Genomic DNA, 20,520 nt, shown 5'->3' on the forward strand with positions numbered 1-20,520 from the left:
ACATCATGACCCTGCTTGTGATACTCTGGGCATCAGAGAAAAGTGTGTAGAAGATCATTCACGTTGATAAAAGGAGTTCACTGAGGCAGTGAAACTTGGGCTCGGGCAGCAAATGAGGAGTTTGTGCAACACAACAAACAGTGCACGCAGAGTTTTATGCTTAAAGTAATGTTGACTGTGTGTCCCAAGTGAGATGACCGAAGGTGGTTTACCAAGGATATGTCACCATTTTGCCATTACCCCGAATGCTTATAAGAAGGTGCGTTCTCTGGTATTGCTCATACTCGATCACAGTAAAAAAATATATAATTACAAAATACATAGAATTTATTTCGCTGTGACTGCCCAAATCAGAGATACCAGCTTTGGGGAAAAAACAATATAATACAAAGTCCGGCTGCATTCATTTGTTTTCACTTTCCATAATTTCGATTTTTCCTTTCTTTTCACTTGTTTTGGGAAGTTTGATATTGTCCATGGTCACTTCCCCAATTTTCCAATCATCTTCAGATTCAGACCCAGTCTCTTCAGAACTAGATTCTTCCTCTGCGTCGCTGTCCTCTGAGCCACTCAATTCCACTACAGCAACATTCTAAAAAGGGAAAGAGTGAAGTAGTTATTCATTCTAATGGTGTCAAAGTTTCAAAGATTGCTATATTAAAAAGCATAGGTAATGCATCGGTTTTATCCATGTAATAAATAAAGAGCTATTTTAATCAATCAGCGTCTGGGAGAAGGAAAGAGCACGCTGACAGATAACCAGGAGTGCAGAGGGTGTGGCGCAGCGGGCAGAGCTGCTGACTCGAGAGCTGAGGATCCCAGTTAGAGTATCGGAGGTTCCACGCAACATCCTGTGGTTCTTCTATGCAAATCACTTAACCGCTCTGAGTGATAAATTGTTATATAAATATGTTGCAAGAGTAAAAGACAAAACTATGATAATATAGTTCCACCAAAGTGGATGTTAACAGTGTTTCGGCAGAGGGATACTGATAAGAGAAGCGGACTAGGAACAACCATTGGTAAATGCAGAAAAATATTTCACAGCCAATAGAAATGGAGGAAAGATAAGTGGCACGCACATGAACCATTGAGAAGCCAGGAAACCGAGGAGGCAGGATGCAAGTCCCTTTTAAAGTTTATATTAAAAAAAATATATAGATTTCTGAAGCACAGCACAAGCACTGTGCAGGCGAAGCCTAAAAACTACAACTACATTCATTTGTTTATAGATTTTTCAAACAAACGTGCTGTTTAATAAAGAGTCTGACAGAAAATTTACATCTATTGCCAACTATGCTTTAATCCATGTTGTGCATAAGGCAGCCCACATCTTGATCCATGAAAGCATTGGATAGTTAAGCGATCATAAAGAATAGGGAGAATTGTGCAGAGACCAACCGATAAACTGGCAGCAAGCAGCACAATCAGTGAGATCACTCAGAAAGGAAAATCCATCCACAAAGCAGGCAATGATCATCTGGGACTGGAAGACAGCTCAAACAATGGATTAAGCTTTTTTATTTAAATTTTGCGGATCTAACTTAGAACAGGAAACTAAAAGAAAACAAGCCTGCAAAAGCTTTTTTCCCCCTTCTTCTATGTAGGGGGTGATAAAAAAAAGATGTTGGGGGGAGAGGATGTGGAGACAACATGGGTGAGACATGGAAGCTACAGGGAGCATGGAAGGACAGTGGGCCCTGAAGCAACAAAAGGTACAAAAGCAACAGAGGGCGCTGGGTGGTTGGGGGAAATCAACACAGAGGGCCCCTTTGGGAGCAGAGGGAAGGTAAGAGGGGTATCACACAGGTGAAAGAGCAACAAAGAGGGGGAGGAGAAAAGCAAATTGGTGAGAAAGCATTTGAAAGGGGGGCTATGGAGGGAGTGGGAGAGGTGGAGGACACAGGTGAGAAAGCAGTGCAAACGGGTGAGTTCAGAAGGGCGAGAACATCAGAGGGGGGGCATGAATACACATGAGCAGAAGAGAAAAGCAGAGAGGGGAGTCAGCTGGAAACCACATGCACTTTCGTAGAGAGCTTAAACAAAACAAATAGGTCTCGCCTTTGGAACTTTGTAAGTGTTTAGCCAAGCAGCACATTCTGTGTAACTGTACTAAATTGATTTAGTCAACTCCCAGTATTGAAAGTTGCACCACAATTCATACTAACAAGTCTGCTTTCACTCACGTTTGCCTTTGAAATTTACTCTTTTTTTGTTTAGAAGAACTTCATTAGGTTGCGCTCTTCTCAACAGTGCTGCCAGGATGCAATGTGTAGTCCCAACCCTTTACAACAGGGATAATGCAGTTTATATTCGCCATTCCCATCACATATTTGCAAGAGAAGTAAAAAGCCTCGTCCTTGAAGGAATCTATGTAAACTCTTCTATTTTAAACCTGTGCGTGCAAATCACCTTTTAGTCGTTGTTTCATGCTGGGTCGCATCTGGTTTCTAGATGTGACAGGCATGAGGGTATCCAATCAGAGAAGAGCAGGGTCATTTTGCAGGTCATCCAAGGCTTCGTGCAGGAAACGGAGCGGACAGCCCCCACCCTTCCCTGCTCCCCATTTGATTACCATAACATTAACTTAAATTACAGATACATTCCTGACTTACAGCTTAGGAAAAAGTTTAGACTCAAAACAAAAAAGGGTGGGTGGAGGAAGTGGTAAGGGACAGGGAGTTAGCACAAACAGCATAGACAGAGGGGGGTAAAAGAGGCAGAGCTAAGAGACAGCAAAACGGAGAGGGGTGTTTGAGACGGTAAGAACCAGGGGGGTAAGACTAGAGAAAGAGGGAGCGGTGGTAAGAAAGGTGGGAGGTAAAAGTGAAAGAAAAAAGGAGGAAGGCGAGAAAATTAGGTAAAACACAAAAGACCACGAGTATCTAGGAGACAGCAGAGACAGGGAACAGGCGCTGGAGCAGGGGCTAAAGGAGACATTAGCGAGTGGAGACGGAAGAGGTAGGAGAAACGTTTAACCAAAGAACAGTTTTCTTTAACATTACACCTGCCTTGAGGAGGTGTAATTTTTTGTGTGCAAATCTCTTCAATGTTACTAGATGGGGATTTTAATCAAAAACCCATGGGTGGCTGCAAAGGAATTCCCATGTACCACCTATTGTTGCTCAATTGCCCAATTGACACAAAGGCATGTTAAGTAGTGCTGTGTTACTTTGAGAGTACTTTAATCAACAATTTGTGCTGGGCTTATATCACAAAAAAGATGCAAACCATTGAAAAGTGTTGATAAATTTGGTCCCCTGCCTTGTAGCACGATATTAATTGGTAAATAACCACGTTTTTAAAGTCTTCCTAAAGACAAGTACATTTAATTAGGATTCCAACTTTAGAGGAAGGTTATTCCATGTACAGTCTATGAAACTTGTACTGTACAAGTGGTTAGTTTGAATTTTGAGATCTTAACATTTATGGCAAACATGGACTGGAGAGTTCTGGAGGGAGTGTCCCAGTTGAATCCACTCCTAAAATATTTAGGACCAGCACCATACAGGCCTTCCATGCAATAAAAAAGATCCTTAAAGGCAATCGGTTTCCTGGTGGGTAGCCAGTGTAGTCTGTGCAGGGCCTGGGACGCTAGCAAACGGAGGGATCCCGAGCACCATATGAGTTGCTGCGCTCTGCAAAGTTTGCATATTTAGATAGAGGGAATTGCAGTAGTCTATTTTGATGGGACTAGCAACACAATTACTGTAGTTTAGACGGAATGTAGGGGAGATTTTAAAAATATTCTTAGAGTATTAAAAGAAGATTAAGTGAGCACATTGATTTGATCCCCAGGCCAGAGAGAACAAGCCACTATCTGTGGAAATTGTAAATAATTTCTGTTAGCATAAGCTGAAGCCATCTTGTCTGTGGCATCCATTTTGTTAGCTATGTAATTCTTCTGTCTTCACTGCTGCTTGCCCTTCCATTTTGCTACAGTGATCAACTTTAGTTAACTCCTTCTGTACTGGGCCAAAGCAATGTATGTGCTGAGCAAAGGCCTGTAGCTGCTGAAATGCACCTGGTTAAAGATGTAACTGTCGACTATTTGTGGCTGCTGTAAGCAGTTCTGTTCCCCGTCCCACTTTTCTGACTACGTGATTACTCATCTCCTCATGTCTGGCTGTAACTATTTCTGTGTATGCTTGTACCTTTTATTTGTAACTACATACTTACTCTGCAATAAAGTCTGTTTAAAAGCACCATGGCCTGTGTATTCAATGTACTACCTCCTGGGACACTTGAGGGTGTGGTATGGACGTAGTCCCACTCTTGAGTGATTAATAAACTTGTTCTTTGAATTCCAGCTTCGGTGCCAATCTATATTTTGTTGGTCTATGGACCTGTGGACAATTCAGTCATAAATGCTTGTGCTTCGATTTCTGGAAAGCAGGTAAGGGTAGTGTAAAATGTCATCTCCCCATTTCAATCCTTTTTTGCATCAGGGGGAGAGGGTTTCACCTGAGACTGCTCGCTACAGCCGATCGGTGGCCATCTTGCCTATTTGCCCGTGAGGAGGGTGGCCCGGAGGGGGAAGGGGTGGGGAGAGGGGGGGAGGAGGGATTGAGGGCTTGGGGGGGGGTAAAGAGGGAAGGAGTATGGTGTAGCACAGCACAACATCCGAGGCATATGTGGAGACATGTGGTGTAGTGAAGTAATGGAAAATAAAGAAAGGGAAAGCTGAAGGGTAAAGATTAAAAAAATGAAAATACATTTTAAGGATAATTGGGATGGACAGATGCTTGATGTTTATTAATGAGTTTACGGAAAGCTTCAGTCAATGTTTGTGGCTTAAATGATCAGGCTAAAAGTCAGCGGGTTGCAGCAATCTTGAGAACAATGCGCTTGGATCTCTTATGCTTACAAGAGACTCATATAGAGGGTACAAGAGGCAGTTTAATGGAATAGTTCGGTTTCCATCCGATTGCGAATACCAAACAGGAGACTAAAACTAGAGGGGTCATCATACTCTCGACGGGGCAATATAATAGTCAACTGGAAGTTGGAAGATAAGTGGGGTAGATGGTCTCTGGTGGAATGCACGATAGTGGGTGAGATGTTTACTATCAGCTCAGTGTATGGCTTGACCGAGAACGACCCTGATATTTTTGAGTTTTTAGATCTGGAACTAGCCTCCTGGCCTACACCAGTCATTATGTGTGGAGATTTTAATATAAACTGGCTGGGGGAGCTCTGGATGGAGACTGGGGATTGGTATGCGGGTGGAAGATAAGGACTTTGAGCAATCTCTAATTTAGCCCGGAATAACTCGCTGGCGGATGTATGGTCACGATTGAAACCCGGTGATCCAGGCAGCACATATATTTCGGCTCCACACAAGGTGGCTGTTAGACTGGACTACATTTTTGTATCCAATTCATTAATATCTAGGTGTCGGATCGAGAAACTTCCCTGCATCATCTCAGATCATAATCCTATAGTGTTAACAGTTGATATAGCAAGCGGGGGGAAGGGGGGAGGGGGGGGGGTGGGGGTGGGGGCTCACCTGAGCGGGTATGGACTTTTAAGAGCGGGCTGTTGAAAGATCCAGGATATGTACAACATATGAAGGAATGGATAGGAGGCTTCTAGGATATCAATAGAGGACGCACCAGTTCAGGGGTAGTCTGGGATGCATATAAAGCTGAGAAACGTGGGGAGGCATTGAGCTGTAGTCTGCATAGATCGAAACGAGAGGCACTTGTAGAGAAAAAGCTATGTTGGGTAATAACTGATACAGAGGAGGAGCTGAATGCTGCAACTACTATGGGCATATCGCTGAATGATATCTTGCTTAGATTGGCCTTGGTTAAATCTGAAGGTCAGGAGGCTACAGCAACCAAGGCAGCTGCGACTTTCCTTGCAAGAAAGGAGCAATGTTACGAGCTTAGCGAACAGGTCGGGCATACATTAGCAGTGCGCCTGAGACCGAAAACAGCAACCGGGGAGATTAAGGAGATATCGGACGGAAATGGGAATATAGTTGACGAACTAGCAGGGATCAGAGAGATATTTAGACAATTCTATGGTAAATTATATAATGAAGACCAGGCGAAGGATTCTTTTTATCCAACTGCCTATGGGTGAAGTGCGGGTGTGGGGCCAGAACAGAGTAGACGGTGTAAGTGAGCGTAAAATGAGGCACGAGGTACAGGAAGACAAATTTATTCTGGTGGTCCTCTGCCACAATTAAAATAAAGATTAGTCTTATCTCGCTGGAACCTAAGTTTCCACGTACAAGACAGTACTAAGGTGTAAGAAGTGTGGTCAACATGTTTCTCGCTTAAAGTTCATTGACATGTCATTCTTCAGGACCTAAAATAAAGCAGAACTACGGTCTACAAAAACTTGACCTACATAAGTGTCAGTTTACAAAAAGCACACAAATTGTACTACCTCTTTAACACCTGCTCTTGCCTAATAATCAGAGTTAATAGGTGTCAACAGTGCCCAGCGGTTCTGACATCAGGGGAGAAACCATTGTAACTTAGTTGCATCAGCCTGTGTCAGTTCGTTAGTGCCTACCCCTCACCGCTGGGCCCGGGCAGCCTCACATCGGCAAGGCAGCAGGACCAGATCGGAACCCTTTAAAATTTTATAACGTTTTTGGGGAGATAATCGGACTTGATTTAGTCTAAATAATACTTCAGGCCCAGTCGGTATCTCCGTTCCAGATCAAGGGCAGGGGCAGATATGGTAATCTTCCTGAAAAAGGGGAAACCACCTAGAGAACCAGGGTCTTTTAGACCAATAACTTTAATGAATTGAGATGCCAAAATTTTTCTAAAACCATGGGGACCAGGCTCAGCAACATTATAGGTAAGATGGTTAATCCCAGTCAGCACGGCTTCATCCCAGGGAGAGGAACACGGCATGTCCGCAGGGTTGTAACTCTTTTTGACGCTGCTGAAGTCTCAGGGGAACCTATGATGGTCATGCTAATGGATGCTGAAAAGGCATTTGATCGGGTCTCCTGGGACTATCTCCTGGAAGCTATGAAGCGGTGTGGTATTGGTGGGGGCTATGTCAGAACAATTCAGTCCTTATATAAAGACCCGACAGCCCGACTTATAATGAATGGAGGATATACAGCATCTTTACCAATCTAAGCGCGGTACACGGCAGGGCTGCTCATGCTCACCATTGCTCTTTGAGATATATATTGATCCCTTAATTCGGAAGCTGGAGGCAAATGGCTGCATTGTTCCTATAATATTTCATAGTTTAGAACAGAGGTCTTCAAACTTTTTTAGGTTGAGCCCCCCAGCTGATTTTTTTTAGATTTTGGGGTCCCCCCCATCACCTGACAGAAATTTTGGGAATCTGGTACACTAGATAATTGACTGCCATCCGCATATCCATGGCCATATCCGGCAAATAATGTTAAACAGAGTAAGAGTGTTTACTAAACTGTAGGTTTGTGAGTGGGTGTGGTTGTTGACAGAGGCTTATTAACCAGTCCAAGTCAAATTTTTCCAAGATAAATTGTGCGCAATTATTTTTTTTTACTAGGAATTTACGTATGCACTGGAGTCATAATTGGACAGTAATATGGAGCAGCCCATTCATCTCCAAAGTAATTACCCCCAAGTCACGTAAATAACTTTCCTTCCATAGCAAGCAAGGAAGGAAAGGCTATCACATTTATTTTAAAAAGGAGGATCTCACAGGGTGCGGACATCCCTTCCTGTGATGTCTTGACACCAATGCGCATTGCTTATCTTATGCCAATTAGTCCCCCCACTTATTTCTTTTTTAGGACTCATGCCCTTAGTGGGGGTTTAGGACACATGTCAGGCTTATGTTTGAAAAATAGAACTAATAAAAACTGAATGATGTTGCCTATTTTACAATGTTGTCGGACAGACTTTGTAGTGATCAAATGAATCTCGGTCCAGCTGCACAGTGAACTGGCAGCATTGCAGTGCATTTAAATTTAGCGGAGGTCGACGCAGATAAGTGCGATGGGCGGCAGCGGGGAAGTCGACAGATGATGGAATAGGTCAAATTAAATTAAAAAAACCTATTCAGCCCCCGCCCCACTCCACTGCCCCACCGCGCTTGCCTGCACCAGCCACGACTGATGTGTGTGCCTCCAGGGAATGGGGCTAGGCAGAGAGTAGAAAGGAAAAGGCTACTTTCCAGTATGCATCTGTTCTTGCCATGTAGAGCTGCAGATTCTCACACAGAGCAATAGATCGCCACCTGGTGTTTGGCTCGGATGATTGCATGTTGTTGTCGTCTTGGAAGAAGTCTTTGTAGTCACTAGATAGGAGACTCCTCCCTTGAACGAAAGTGAGCATGGCCATCCTTAGATTGTTTTTCGCCATGATGGGAAATGATGGGGTTAGTAGAAAGAAAAAAGGATGTCCATGAGTGTATATATCTAAGTAAGACAGAACTGGAACAGATACAGGTCCCGGGGAGGCGGGTGGGCATGAGAATCTGCAGCTCTACATGCCAAGAACAGAGGCATACTGGTAAGTAGCATTTTCCTTTCGAGGCATATGAGCTGCAGATCTCACACGGAGCATCGATTATACAGCAGCATCTCCCCTAGCGGTTGTCACCTGTATCTGTTGCAGTAGTTTGAAAAGGAGTTTTGAGGACAGCTTGGCCTACAGCAGCTTGCTGCTTGGCTTGCACATGAACACAATAGTGTTTAGTGAAGGTATGTGTTGTAGACCATGTCGCACCCTTGCAGATGTTTCCTAGGGGAATGTTCCCTAAGAAAGCCACAGAGGATCCTAGTTTGCGCGTGGAGTGCGCTCTAGGAGGAATTGTTAATGTGCGTTTTGCTTTTTGATAGTGTTAGACGGACCGGGAGGGTCGGCCGAGGTACGGGGAGAGGTCTCCAGGGAGAGCCGTCTCCAACGACTGTACAGATGAATAACTTCCCCCCCACAGACGGACACCACACAAGACTGAAGGTTAACGAGACTTTATATGCAATTCTTAGGTTACGATGATATGGTACAAGGAGGTCTGGACTCAGGGGTCCCCTCTAGCTTAGTCTTTGGTTTGAGGAAAAGGGTAGCGGGACAGTCTTTAGTTACCGGTGAGTCCAAAAATAGCTCTCAATCCTTGAGCTCGGCGTTCTTGAGGATCGGGCCGTGGAGGAGCCAAGCAGGTCCCGAGATGGTCGGATGAAAGATGACGGTCCGCGGCGGAGCCTGCAGGTCCCGATGAAGATGACGGTTACAACGGTCCGCGGCCACGCCAGCAGATCCGGACGACGATGAAGGATGAAGGTTACGACGGCTGTGGCAGCGCCAACAGGCAGGATGATGGTACACAGGACAGAGCTACGGCAGCGCCAGTAGTCCGTTCAGGATGAGTTCCTCTTTACGTCTCTCGACTCCAAGATACAACTGCCTTCCTGCTCTGGAGCTGCCCCAGTTATAGGGCTGGCGTGCTTTGATGTCCGGACCCTCGCACTTGGAGGTCGGGGGTCCGGGATGCGGGGTTCCAGACACCCAGCAGGGGGGTGGAGCCAGCACCCGGGGGCGCGATGGGCGAGCGGCACTTGGCGGGGGGAGCCATCGACACCTCTTTCTCCCATTGACTCGCCAAGTAGCCCGCTCACCTCCTGGGTGGATGGTGGTGCCGAGATGTCTGAGGCCGGGCCAGGCCCAGGGTCGGGGTCGATCGGGGGCCAGGCGACCTCGTGGTGAAGTGTCCAAGATGGCGGTTCAGGTTGGCCGCGTGGGCCGGCAGGGGATCGGGCCCACGAGGTTAGCTTGCCTCGCAGGCAGGGGCCCTGAGAGGGCAGCAGATGTACAATGATGATGCGTGGTACTGTCGTGGCGGCTCTCGGGCCTGGTTGGGCTGGGGGAGAGTGGCCCTTCATGTGGCCTGTCCAACATGCGTCCCCCCCAGCTGAAGGCGGGGAGAGTTACCCATCTTCTTGGGGACTCTCGTCGTCGAGGCGGAAAAACCGGGACAGGCCGTCTGCGTTGGCGTGATCTGGTCCTGGCCGGTGTTCGACTGTGAAGTCCATACCTTGCAAGGAGATGGACCAGCGCAGCAATTTTGGGTTTTCCCCCCGCATATGCATCAGCCACTGCAGGGGTCGGTGGTCGGTCTGCACCCGGAAGTGGGTGCCAAAAAGGTAGGGCCGGAGCTTTTTGAGGGCCCATACCACTGCGAATGCTTCTCTCTCTATGGTGCTCCAGCGTTGCTCCCGGGGTAGGAGCCTCCGGCTGATGAAGGCCACGGGTTGATCAAGGCCTTCGGTGTTCACTTGGGACAGGACCGCCCCAATGCCCTGGTCGGAGGCGTCTGTCTGGACGAGGAACTCCCGGCTGTAGTCGGGGGCCTGGAGCACAGGAGCGGAACACATGGCGGCCTTCAATTGTTCGAATGCCGTTTGACACTCTGGGGTCCAGTTCACTTTCTTTGGTTGATTCTTTGACGTGAGTTCCGTGAGAGGCCCCACTATGGTTCCATAGTCTTTTACAAACCTTCGGTAATAGCCTGTGAGGCCCAGGAATGCTCGTACCTCGGTTTGGGTGATAGGGGGCTGCCAGTCCTGGATGGCAGCAATTTTTAGCTGTAGAGGGGCCACTAGGCCGCTTCCCACCTGGTGCCCGAGGTAGGTCACAGACCCTTGTCCAATTTGACATTTGCTGGCCTTGATCGTGAGGCCAGCTCGTTGAAGGGCTTGCAGCACTGCTCGGAGGTGGTGGAGGTGTTCGGTCCAGTGGTGGCTGTACACAGCGATGTCGTCTAGGTAGGCGGCGCTGAACCCTTCGAGCCCCGCCAGGACCTTATTGACGAGCCGTTGGAAAGTCGCTGGTGCATTTTTCATGCCGAAAGGCATGACCGTAAAATGATAGTGGCCATCGGGGGTGGAGAAGGCAGAACGTTCCTGTGCTCGGGGTGTGAGGCCGATCTGCCAATAACCTGCTGTCAGGTCGAAGATGCTGAGGTAGCGGGCAGCTCCCATTCGGTCGACCAGTTCATCTGCCCGGGGGATGGGATGTGCGTCCGTCCGGGTGACCTCATTCAGGCCCCGGTAGTCGACACAGAACCGGAGTTCTGGGGTGGTTCCGGGGGCGGCTGCTTTGGGGACCAGCACGACCGGGCTGGCCCATGGACTGTCTGAGGGCTCGATGACCCCGAGCGTGAGCATCTTGGCTACTTCCGCCTGGATGCAGGCCCGTACCCGATCAGGTACGCGGTAGGCCCGGTGGCGGATAGGAGGGCTATCTCCGGTGTCCACATCGTGCACACACCAGGACGTGACACCTGGTGTGAGGGAGAACAGGCTGGCGAACTGTGACAGGAGGGCTTGGCACTCTTGGCGTTGTTCTCTGGTGAGGGTCTCCGAGAGGCGGACCCCATCTACGGAGCCGTCTTGCTCCTGGGTCCGCAGGAGGTCAGGGAGGGGCTCGGAGTCGTCTTCAGCCCCGTTGTCTGTGGCCATCAGTAGGCTGAGTTCGGTTCGTGCAAAGTGAGGTTTCAGCCTGTTGGTGTGGAGGACCCGGAGTGGGTTCCGGGAGGACCCCATATCGATCAGATAGGTGGCAGGACCCTTGCGCTCGATTACCTTGAAGGGCCCCGTCCATTTGTCTTGGAGAGCGCAAGGTTCTGTGGGGGACATTACCCATACTTGTTGTCCCGGCTCGAATTCAATGGATGAGGCGTTCTGGTCATACCATTTTTTCATATCCTCTTGACTGGCCTCTAGGTTGGCTTTTGCTAGGTCTCTGAACCGCTGGGACTGGTTGCGGAGGGTGAGGAGGTACCGGAAGACGTCTGGAGGGTTCTTGGCCGGAGGCATCTCCCAGCCTTCTTTGATCAGGCTGAGCGGCCCCCGCACTGGGTGCCCGTATAGCAGTTCAAATGGGCTGAAGCCTAGTGATTTTTGTGGGACCTCCCGGTAGGCGAAGAGGAGGCACGGCAGCAGTACATCCCACTGGCGACGAAGGGGCTCTTCCAATCCCCCGATCATCCCTTTTAGTGTGCGGTTGAACCGCTCAACCAGTCCGTTCCCTTGGGGGTGATAGGGGGTCGTGAATCGGTAGGTGACCCCACACTGTTGCCAGAGTGATTTCATGTATTTAGAAATAAAGTTCGTGCCTCTGTCGCCGACGACTTCTCGGGGGAACCCCACACGGGAGAAGATCCCCATCAGGGCCCGGCCGACCACTGGGGCTGTCACGGTCCGGAGAGGTATAGCCTCAGGGTAGCGGGTGGCGTGGTCCACCAGCACCAGAATAAAGCGATGGCCTTGTTTTGTACGCGGGTCTAGGGGTCCCACAATGTCTATTCCGACCCTCTCAAATGGGGTCGTGACTACTGGAAAGGGTTGCAAGGGGGCCTTTAGTTTGCGGCCGCTCTTCCCACTGGCTTGGCACGTGGGGCAAGCTCGGCAATGCTGGTGTACATCGTTTCTCATTTTGGGCCAGAAGAAGTGGGTCACTAGGCGGCTGTAAGTTTTATCTTGTCCGAGGTGCCCTGCCAGGGGGACATCGTGGGCCAAGTTTAACAGGAAGTCTCTGAAACGGAGGGGTACCGCTAGTACTCTGTTGGCCCCCAGCTCGGCGATTCTTTGCTCGCTGTACAGTAGATCATTGTCCCAGTAGACCCAATGAGTTCCGGAAGTGTCCCCTGCGCCTTGGGCGAGCGCTTGTTGACGGAGTCCCTCTAGGGAGGGACAGGTCTTCTGCTCCCGGCGAAATTGTTCTTGCGTGGGTCCCCCCTCTTGGGCCCACTGGTCAAGGTTAGCGATGTCGGAAGGTTCGAGGGGGGTGTCATGGTCGGTGGTCTCGGCTGGGGCGACCGGAGGCGGCGGCGCCGGCCATTCTGGTTCTTCTGGGTGAGGGTTGGCCCGGGCGGCCATGGACCGGGTGGTGACGCACGCCCAGTCCGGGACGCCTAACATCCCCAAGTGTTCTTTTCGCTCCACGGCTGCCCACGGGGAGCTCTCCAGGTCATTTCCGAGTAGGCAGTCCACGGGGGAGTCGTCTCGGACCGTCACTTTCAGCATGCCGGAGACCCCTCCCCACTCAAAGGGGACGCAGGCCATCCGACACAGACTTTCCGAGTTGTCGGCTGATCGCACAGGGCAGAGGATGTTCGGTAGATATTGTTCTGGGGTCACCAGGTGACAGCGGACGGCTGTCACACTGGCCCCGGTGTCCCGAAGGGCTTCGGCCCGTCGTCCATTGATGCTTACCCATTGGCTGTACTTCTGGGTGTTAGCGGGTAGGGGGACCCGCGGGACCATGTCTCTTCCCCCTAAGCACGCGAGAGTCATGGCGGCTGGCTCCCACTCTTGATACTCTTGCTGGTCTGTTTCTTGTTCCTCGGGGATCTGTTCTTCCCCTAGTGCCGCGGCGGCCACTTGGCGGGGTTTTGGACTCTGATACTGCGGGCAGCTTGGGTCATTTGCATAGTGGCCGACTCGCTGGCATCGGTGACATGTGACATTGGCTCTGTACCCCGGTCGCGCCGGGGTGCTGCCCCGGTTGGCCGGGGGGGTGGTGCTGGCAACGGGGGCGGCCGGAGTGTTGTCTCTTCCTCGTCCTTGGCCCCCTCCCCCTCCTCTCGGTCGGTGGTGTCCATTGTTGTTCCTGTTTTGCTCGTAGGACCCATTCCGGCCCACTCTGGTTATCTCCCACCGGTCAGCTTCGGCTGCGAGCTGCCGGGGATCGGTCAACTTGCTGTCGAGGAGGTGTTGGCGTAGTTCGATGAAGCAATTGTTGGACAGATGCTCCCATACCATCAGATTGAACAGCTGCTCGTATGTCGTGACGTTGTTTCCTTTGATCCAGCCTTCGAAAGCTCTGCTAAAGTACGTTACATAGTCCACCCAAGTTGTACCCGGGATACGTGTGCAGTCTCGGAACCTCTGGCGGTACATCTCGGGCGTGAGACCATAGCGGGTGAGGAGGGCCGCTTTCATATGGTCGTAGGAGGTCATCTGGTGGTCTGGGAGCTGTAACAGGGTATCGCGGCCTTCATTGAGGAATCTGCCCCATAGGCCGGCACCCCAGTCGGTTCTATCGATCCGGTGCGCAGTCATAGCGATTTCATAGGCCTTAAACCATTGTTGGATGTCGTCCTCTCGGAAATATTCTCGGACCACATCCTTGGGGATGTGTACTTTTTTCTCCGCGGTCCCCGGGGTGTGTGGTCTCTCGGCCACCCCTAACTCTTTATTCTGTTTGCGCAGGTTGATCTCGGCTATGTTCCGTTCGTGCTCGTACGCCAGTTTCTTTTCCTCGAGCTCCCTTTGTCTCTGTTTCTCTTCTCTTTCTTCTCGGAGACGTAGGTGCTCTAAGTTGATTTTTTGTTCGGCCAACTTGAGTTCTATTTCCATCTTGAGTCGGGCCATTTCGAGCTCGTGTAGTCGGACTTTTTCTCTTTCTTGGATCTCGTCTTGCGGGAGACCGGTTCTTTGCCCTTCAGGGACTGTGGTGGTTTTTTCTGCGGTGCTTTGCTCAGGGGCTTCGGTATCCCCGGTCTCTGCCCAAGACTGTAGGGCATGTTTAAAATCGTCCTTGGTGCTTAGTCCGGTGGTAGCGATACCTAGTTCGATGCAGAACTGCTTTAGTTCACGGTGGCTGTACTCCTCTAGTTTTTCCATTTGGAACTTCTCGGTTGATCCGCTTTCTTTAGTTGTCATTATGGTTCGTTGTGGGGTGAGCTATTTTCTGTACGTTATGCGGTGATTCGAATCGCGCCGCTGGCCACCAATGTTAGACGGACCGGGAGGGTCGGCCGAGGTACGGGGAGAGGTCTCCAGGGAGAGCCGTCTCCAACGACTGTACAGATGAATAACTTCCCCCCCACAGACGGACACCACACAAGACTGAAGGTTAACGAGACTTTATATGCAATTCTTAGGTTACGATGATATGGTACAAGGAGGTCTGGACTCAGGGGTCCCCTCTAGCTTAGTCTTTGGTTTGAGGAAAAGGGTAGCGGGACAGTCTTTAGTTACCGGTGAGTCCAAAAATAGCTCTCAATCCTTGAGCTCGGCGTTCTTGAGGATCGGGCCGTGGAGGAGCCAAGCAGGTCCCGAGATGGTCGGATGAAAGATGACGGTCCGCGGCGGAGCCTGCAGGTCCCGATGAAGATGACGGTTACAACGGTCCGCGGCCACGCCAGCAGATCCGGACGACGATGAAGGATGAAGGTTACGACGGCTGTGGCAGCGCCAACAGGCAGGATGATGGTACACAGGACAGAGCTACGGCAGCGCCAGTAGTCCGTTCAGGATGAGTTCCTCTTTACGTCTCTCGACTCCAAGATACAACTGCCTTCCTGCTCTGGAGCTGCCCCAGTTATAGGGCTGGCGTGCTTTGATGTCCGGACCCTCGCACTTGGAGGTCGGGGGTCCGGGATGCGGGGTTCCAGACACCCAGCAGGGGGGTGGAGCCAGCGCCCGGGGGCGCGATGGGCGAGCGGCACTTGGCGGGGGGAGCCATCGACACCTCTTTCTCCCATTGACTCGCCAAGTAGCCCGCTCACCTCCTGGGTGGATGGTGGTGCCGAGATGTCTGAGGCCGGGCCAGGCCCAGGGTCGGGGTCGATCGGGGGCCAGGCGACCTCGTGGTGAAGTGTCCAAGATGGCGGTTCAGGTTGGCCGCGTGGGCCGGCAGGGGATCGGGCCCACGAGGTTAGCTTGCCTCGCAGGCAGGGGCCCTGAGAGGGCAGCAGATGTACAATGATGATGCGTGGTACTGTCGTGGCGGCTCTCGGGCCTGGTTGGGCTGGGGGAGAGTGGCCCTTCATGTGGCCTGTCCAACAGATAGCATATTTGTATACATTTTACAATCCACCTTGCAATACCAGCTTTAGAGATGGGGTTGCCTTTGTGTGGTGGAGAGAAAGCTACAAACAATTGCTTTGCGAAAGGATTTAGTCTGTCAATGTAATAGAGAAGGCCTCTTTTCACTTCTAATGTGTGTAGAGCTCTTTCTGCTACAGAGTCTGGGTTTTGAGAAAACACTGGCAACTCCACTGATTGATTTAGATGAAATGGAGTAATGACTTCAGGAAGGAATTTGGGATTTGTTCTTAGGACCACTTTGTTACGATGTAATTGTATAGTGAAAGCTTGAATCTCACTTACTCTAAGAGAGGTAATCGCTACAAGGAAAGCTTTTTTTTCCATGTGAGGAATTGCAATTCACATTTGTGTAAAGGTTCAAAAAGAGGTCCCATGAGCCTGATAAGAACAATATTTAGGTTCCACACTGGAGAGGGTGGTAACCTAGCAGGAATGATTCTTTTCAATACTTCCATAAATGCTTTAATTGCAGGTACTCTAAATAGTGACAAATGTGGTCTATTTTGTAAGTACGCAGCAATTGCTGCAAGATGTAGACGTTTAGAAGAATATGCTAGATTACATCTTTTAAGTGTAGAAGATAGCAAATTATATTCTGGATGGAAGTATCCAGGGGATTAATTTGATTATTGGTGCAGTAAATGGCAAATCTTTTCCATTTTACAGCATAGCAAGCTCAAGTAGTAGGTCGCCGGGCTTCCTTAATGATGTTCATACAGTCTGGTGGCAGGTTAAGGTAACCAAACTCTAAGACTTCAGGACCCAGATCCAGTTGACTTGGATCTGGATGTCTGATGTCTCCATGGTTCTGCGTTAACATGGATGGGGACTGGCACAGTCTTTGGTGTGGAACTAGAGAGAGTTCTAGCAGCGTTTTGAACCACCGTTGGCGTGCCCATGTGAGAGCTACTAAGATTAGTTTGAGAGACTGTTGTCAGAGCTTGTGTACTACTAGTGGGATTAGTGGGAGTGGCAGAAAAGCGTACGCAAATCTGCCTGGCCAGTTCATTCAGATCGCATTGCCTTTGGACAACGGGTCTGGAAACCTGGCAGCAAAGGTCGGGCATTTAGCGTTTGTGTGTGGCGAACAGATCTATGTCTGGATGGCCCCACTTGTGAAAGAATGATAGAAGAACTTGCGGATGTAGTTCCCATTCATGAATCGGTCGACTTAACAGATCTGCAAGCTGATTGTGAACTCCTGGAAGGTGTTCTGCTAGTACATACATTCTTTGTGGAATGGCCCATCTCCAAATGTTCTGTGCAAGCTGGGACAGTAGAAGAGAATGTGTGCCTCCTTGTTTTTGGATGTAGTATATGGCTGTCATGTTGTCCGTCCGGATCAAGACAGCTTTGTTCTGTACATGTATTTAGAAGGATTTTAGCACTAGGAATATTGCTAGCAGCTCTAGGTGATTGATGCGGAGCACTTTTTTTTTGAGTGGTCCATCTTCCCTGAGTTGCATGGTCTAGGAGATAGGCTCCCCATCCGGTCAGAGATGCGTCTGTTGTAAGTACTATCTGTGGAACAGGTTCGAGGAACGGCCGCCCTCTGGAAAAATGTTCGGTGTTACACCACTACAGAGAGCGATGTGTTTCGGCTGTCCACCAACAGCAGATCTGTAAGTTGTCCTTGAGCCCGATTCCATTGATGTGCTAGACATTCTTGTAATTGACGCGCCTGAAGTTTTGCATATGGTTCAATAAAAATGCAAGATGCCATCATGCCTATGAGTTGCATGAACACATGGCTGGACAGGGATAAGCCAAAGCTGTAGAGATGTCTATCGCAGCCCCTAGATATTGATGTACATGAGAGGGCTGGAGATACGACTTGGTGTAGTTGATTGTAAACCCGAAGTTGTGCAATGTTTGAATTGTCTGACGAGTGTGTTCAACACACTGATTGAATGACCTGGCTTTTATCAGCCAGTCGTCTAGATATGGGAAGACATGGATGTGTTGTCTTCTGAGATGTGCTGCTACTACTGCAAGGCACTTTGTAAACCCTCTTGGTGCAGTTGTGATCCCGAATGGAAGGAATTTGAACTGATAGTGTTGTCCTTCTAGTACAAATTTTAGATATTTTCTGTGAGAAGGATGTATGGGAATGTGGAAGTAGGAGTCCTAGAGATCTAGTGTAGTTACGAAATTGCTTTGTTGCAAAAATGGGAGCACTTGCTGTAAAGTGATCATGTGAAAATTATCTGAGTGTATATACACAGGTTGAGGGGCTTGAGACAGGGACTTGGTCTTAGTGTCAAGTCTTTCTTGGGTGTTAGGAAATACAGCGAATAAACCCCTGTTCCCTGATGTTGTAAGGGAACTATCTCTATTGCGTCTTTTTGAAGCAATGAGAGAACTTCTTGTTTGAGCAGCGCAAGATGTTCTGTGGACATTGGACGTTGTCAGGGTGGTAAATGTGGAGGTGTAGCTGTAAGTTCTAAGCAGTAACTATACTGGATAATTTGTCTCACCCACTTGTCTTGTGATGGAATTCCAGACAGGTAGGAACTGTGTTAGTCTCCCCCGATAGATATGGAATGTTGTAGGGGGTGCAGAAGGAAGTGGCTGTTTGTGGTGGGAGAGGTTAGATTGTTATTACCTCGACCTCTTCCCTTGTTGTTTCCTCTGTAGCCTCCTCTAAAATATCCTCTATTGGAGGATGTTTGTGTATTGGCTTTAAAAGGAAGCGGAATTGTCTGCTCCAATTTGTTTGGAGGCTCCTCTGTAGAAGGAGCGACAAAAGGAGCCTTGTGTTTGTGGGGACTGTAAAGCTCCCATAGATTTGGCAGTGTCAGTGTCCTTTTTCATCTTTTCAAGTGCGGTGTCTACAGCGGGCCCAGAAAGCTGCTGTTGGTTAAATGGTCGATTTAAGATAGTAGTCTGGACCTCGTTTAAAGCCTGAGATGCGTATCCATGCATTGCGTCTGAGGATGCTAGTGTTTATTGCTCGAGATGCAGGGTCTGCTGCATCAAGTGCGCATTTGATTGAAGCATTGGAGATTAGCTTACCCACTTGGATAAGATAATTTGCTTGTGCTTTATATTGTTCAGGTAGATGCTGTAAAAGTATTTCTAGCTGATCATGATGAGCCAGGTCATATCTTGCGAGGGGCGCGTTTGTGTCAGCTATGCGCTAGGTATCGCTTGCTTGGGCAGCATTTCTTTTACCTGAAGCGCCAATCATTTTAGATTCTTTATCAGGAGGTGGCGCTTCACCTGAGGTTTGGGAGTTGGCGCGCTTTCTAGCGTTGGAAACAACTAGGAAATCTAAGGATAGCTGTCCCTTAATATAGGCAGGATCTGCAGGGGCAGGCCTATATTTATTTTCTATTCTGGGGTTTATGATCCTAGCATGTACAGGATCTTTAAACACTTCGGGGGCATGATTAACGACCCCTTTAATCATAGGTTGTATTTTAACTGACTTTTGTGATTGTTCAAAAATATCTAGTTAAGAGTCTTCCTCTGCCTCATCTGAGTGCATTGTGACACCATGTTACATGGCAGCTCTATTGGTTAAGTGTCCAAACCCAATATTATCTTCCGGAGGAGATGGTTTGGAGAGTTACGTATGTGGATCTGGGATGTCTGGTACATCTTGTGGGACAGTGTACTCCCAATCAGGTGGATCAGTTGAGTAGGTAAAAGGTCATTTGGGTCATCCCTTCCCCCCATGTCATCATTATGAAGAGGTGTATGAGGTGGTGAAAAATGAGGAGAATTTTGAGGTGGAAAAGGTTTAGGAAGAGGAGGTGGGATAGAAGGAGGTATAGGAGAAGAAGGGTGCATAGGGGATGTGGCAGAGTCCTTCTTCACAGGCACTGGAGGAGCAGGTGCTGTGTCTAACTTCTTTCTATATGGTACAGTGGTAACATGACCTGTCTCTGGATCAATATCGATCTTTTTCTGCTTGGATGAGGATGAAAACGCTCCTCTTCTGGGGGAACCGCTGTCTGAGTTGTTTTTTTCCAGTTCCGAGCGTGGTTGTTTTTTTTAAATCTTTAGCCTTAGGAAGCGTAGAGTCCTTTGCCGTAGGTTTTTGGCTCCAATGATCTTGGTTTTGGAGCTGAAGCTGGTTTCGTCGGTAAGGAAGGTTTTCGGGGTAGTTTTATCCTTCGAAGTAGACTGTTTTGGAAAGAGTTTCGGAGCCGGGACTTCTTTCGGTTTCGGTGCAGAGGGAGCTGGTGGTATCGGCATGGTGGTATCGGCACGTGCGGTTTGCTTGGTCCTGAGCTACTGGAAGGCTTTTAGATTTTCTTCGGAGCCGGGCTTGAAGGCTGGGCTCCTGAAGTTAAGTTTTCAGTCGCGACAAGGCCCAGGAGGCTGAGTTTTGACCTTTGCCTTAGATTTCGGTGGGGGGTGGAATGTGGGTTCAGGTAGGGGCAGTAGTACTCACACGTTGACCCGAAGGGGTGAAGTAATCAGTGTCTTCTGCCTCAGATACGATTCCGAGAGCTTTGGAATCTTCTTCTGGGACATCTGGACCCTCGAAGAGGTCTACCTGTTCCAGAGCTGATCTCTGCATGTGTCGACGGGCTCTTCGACCTCGAATGGTCTTCTTGGATCGAAGGGATGCGCAGGCTGGACAGCTGGACTTGTCGTGTTCAGGTGATAAGTACAGGTTACAGACCTTGTGATGGTTGCTGTGCGGGAATTTTGCTCCACACTGGGGGCATTTCTTGAACGGCGTCCTTTCCATGAGCTGT

General features: G+C 49.2%; 1 protein-coding gene across 2 annotated transcripts in view; it reads right to left on the reverse strand.

Moving 5' to 3' along the window:
* Positions 1-304: 304 nt before the first annotated feature.
* LOC147662680 (NOP protein chaperone 1-like) overlaps positions 305-20,520 on the reverse strand; it is a 105,181-nt gene continuing 84,965 nt past the window's right edge. For both annotated transcript variants that reach the window (XM_086950983.1, XM_086950984.1), the window contains one exon: positions 305-592. In XM_086950983.1, coding sequence (XP_086807109.1) covers positions 404-592 — 189 coding nt within the window. In that variant the 3' untranslated portion in view covers positions 305-403. The remainder of the gene's footprint in view (positions 593-20,520) is intronic.

Source organism: Lissotriton vulgaris, unplaced genomic scaffold, assembly GCF_964263255.1.
Source record: "Lissotriton vulgaris unplaced genomic scaffold, aLisVul1.2 SCAFFOLD_2567, whole genome shotgun sequence".
In the NCBI taxonomy this organism is placed as follows: domain Eukaryota; kingdom Metazoa; phylum Chordata; class Amphibia; order Caudata; family Salamandridae; genus Lissotriton; species Lissotriton vulgaris.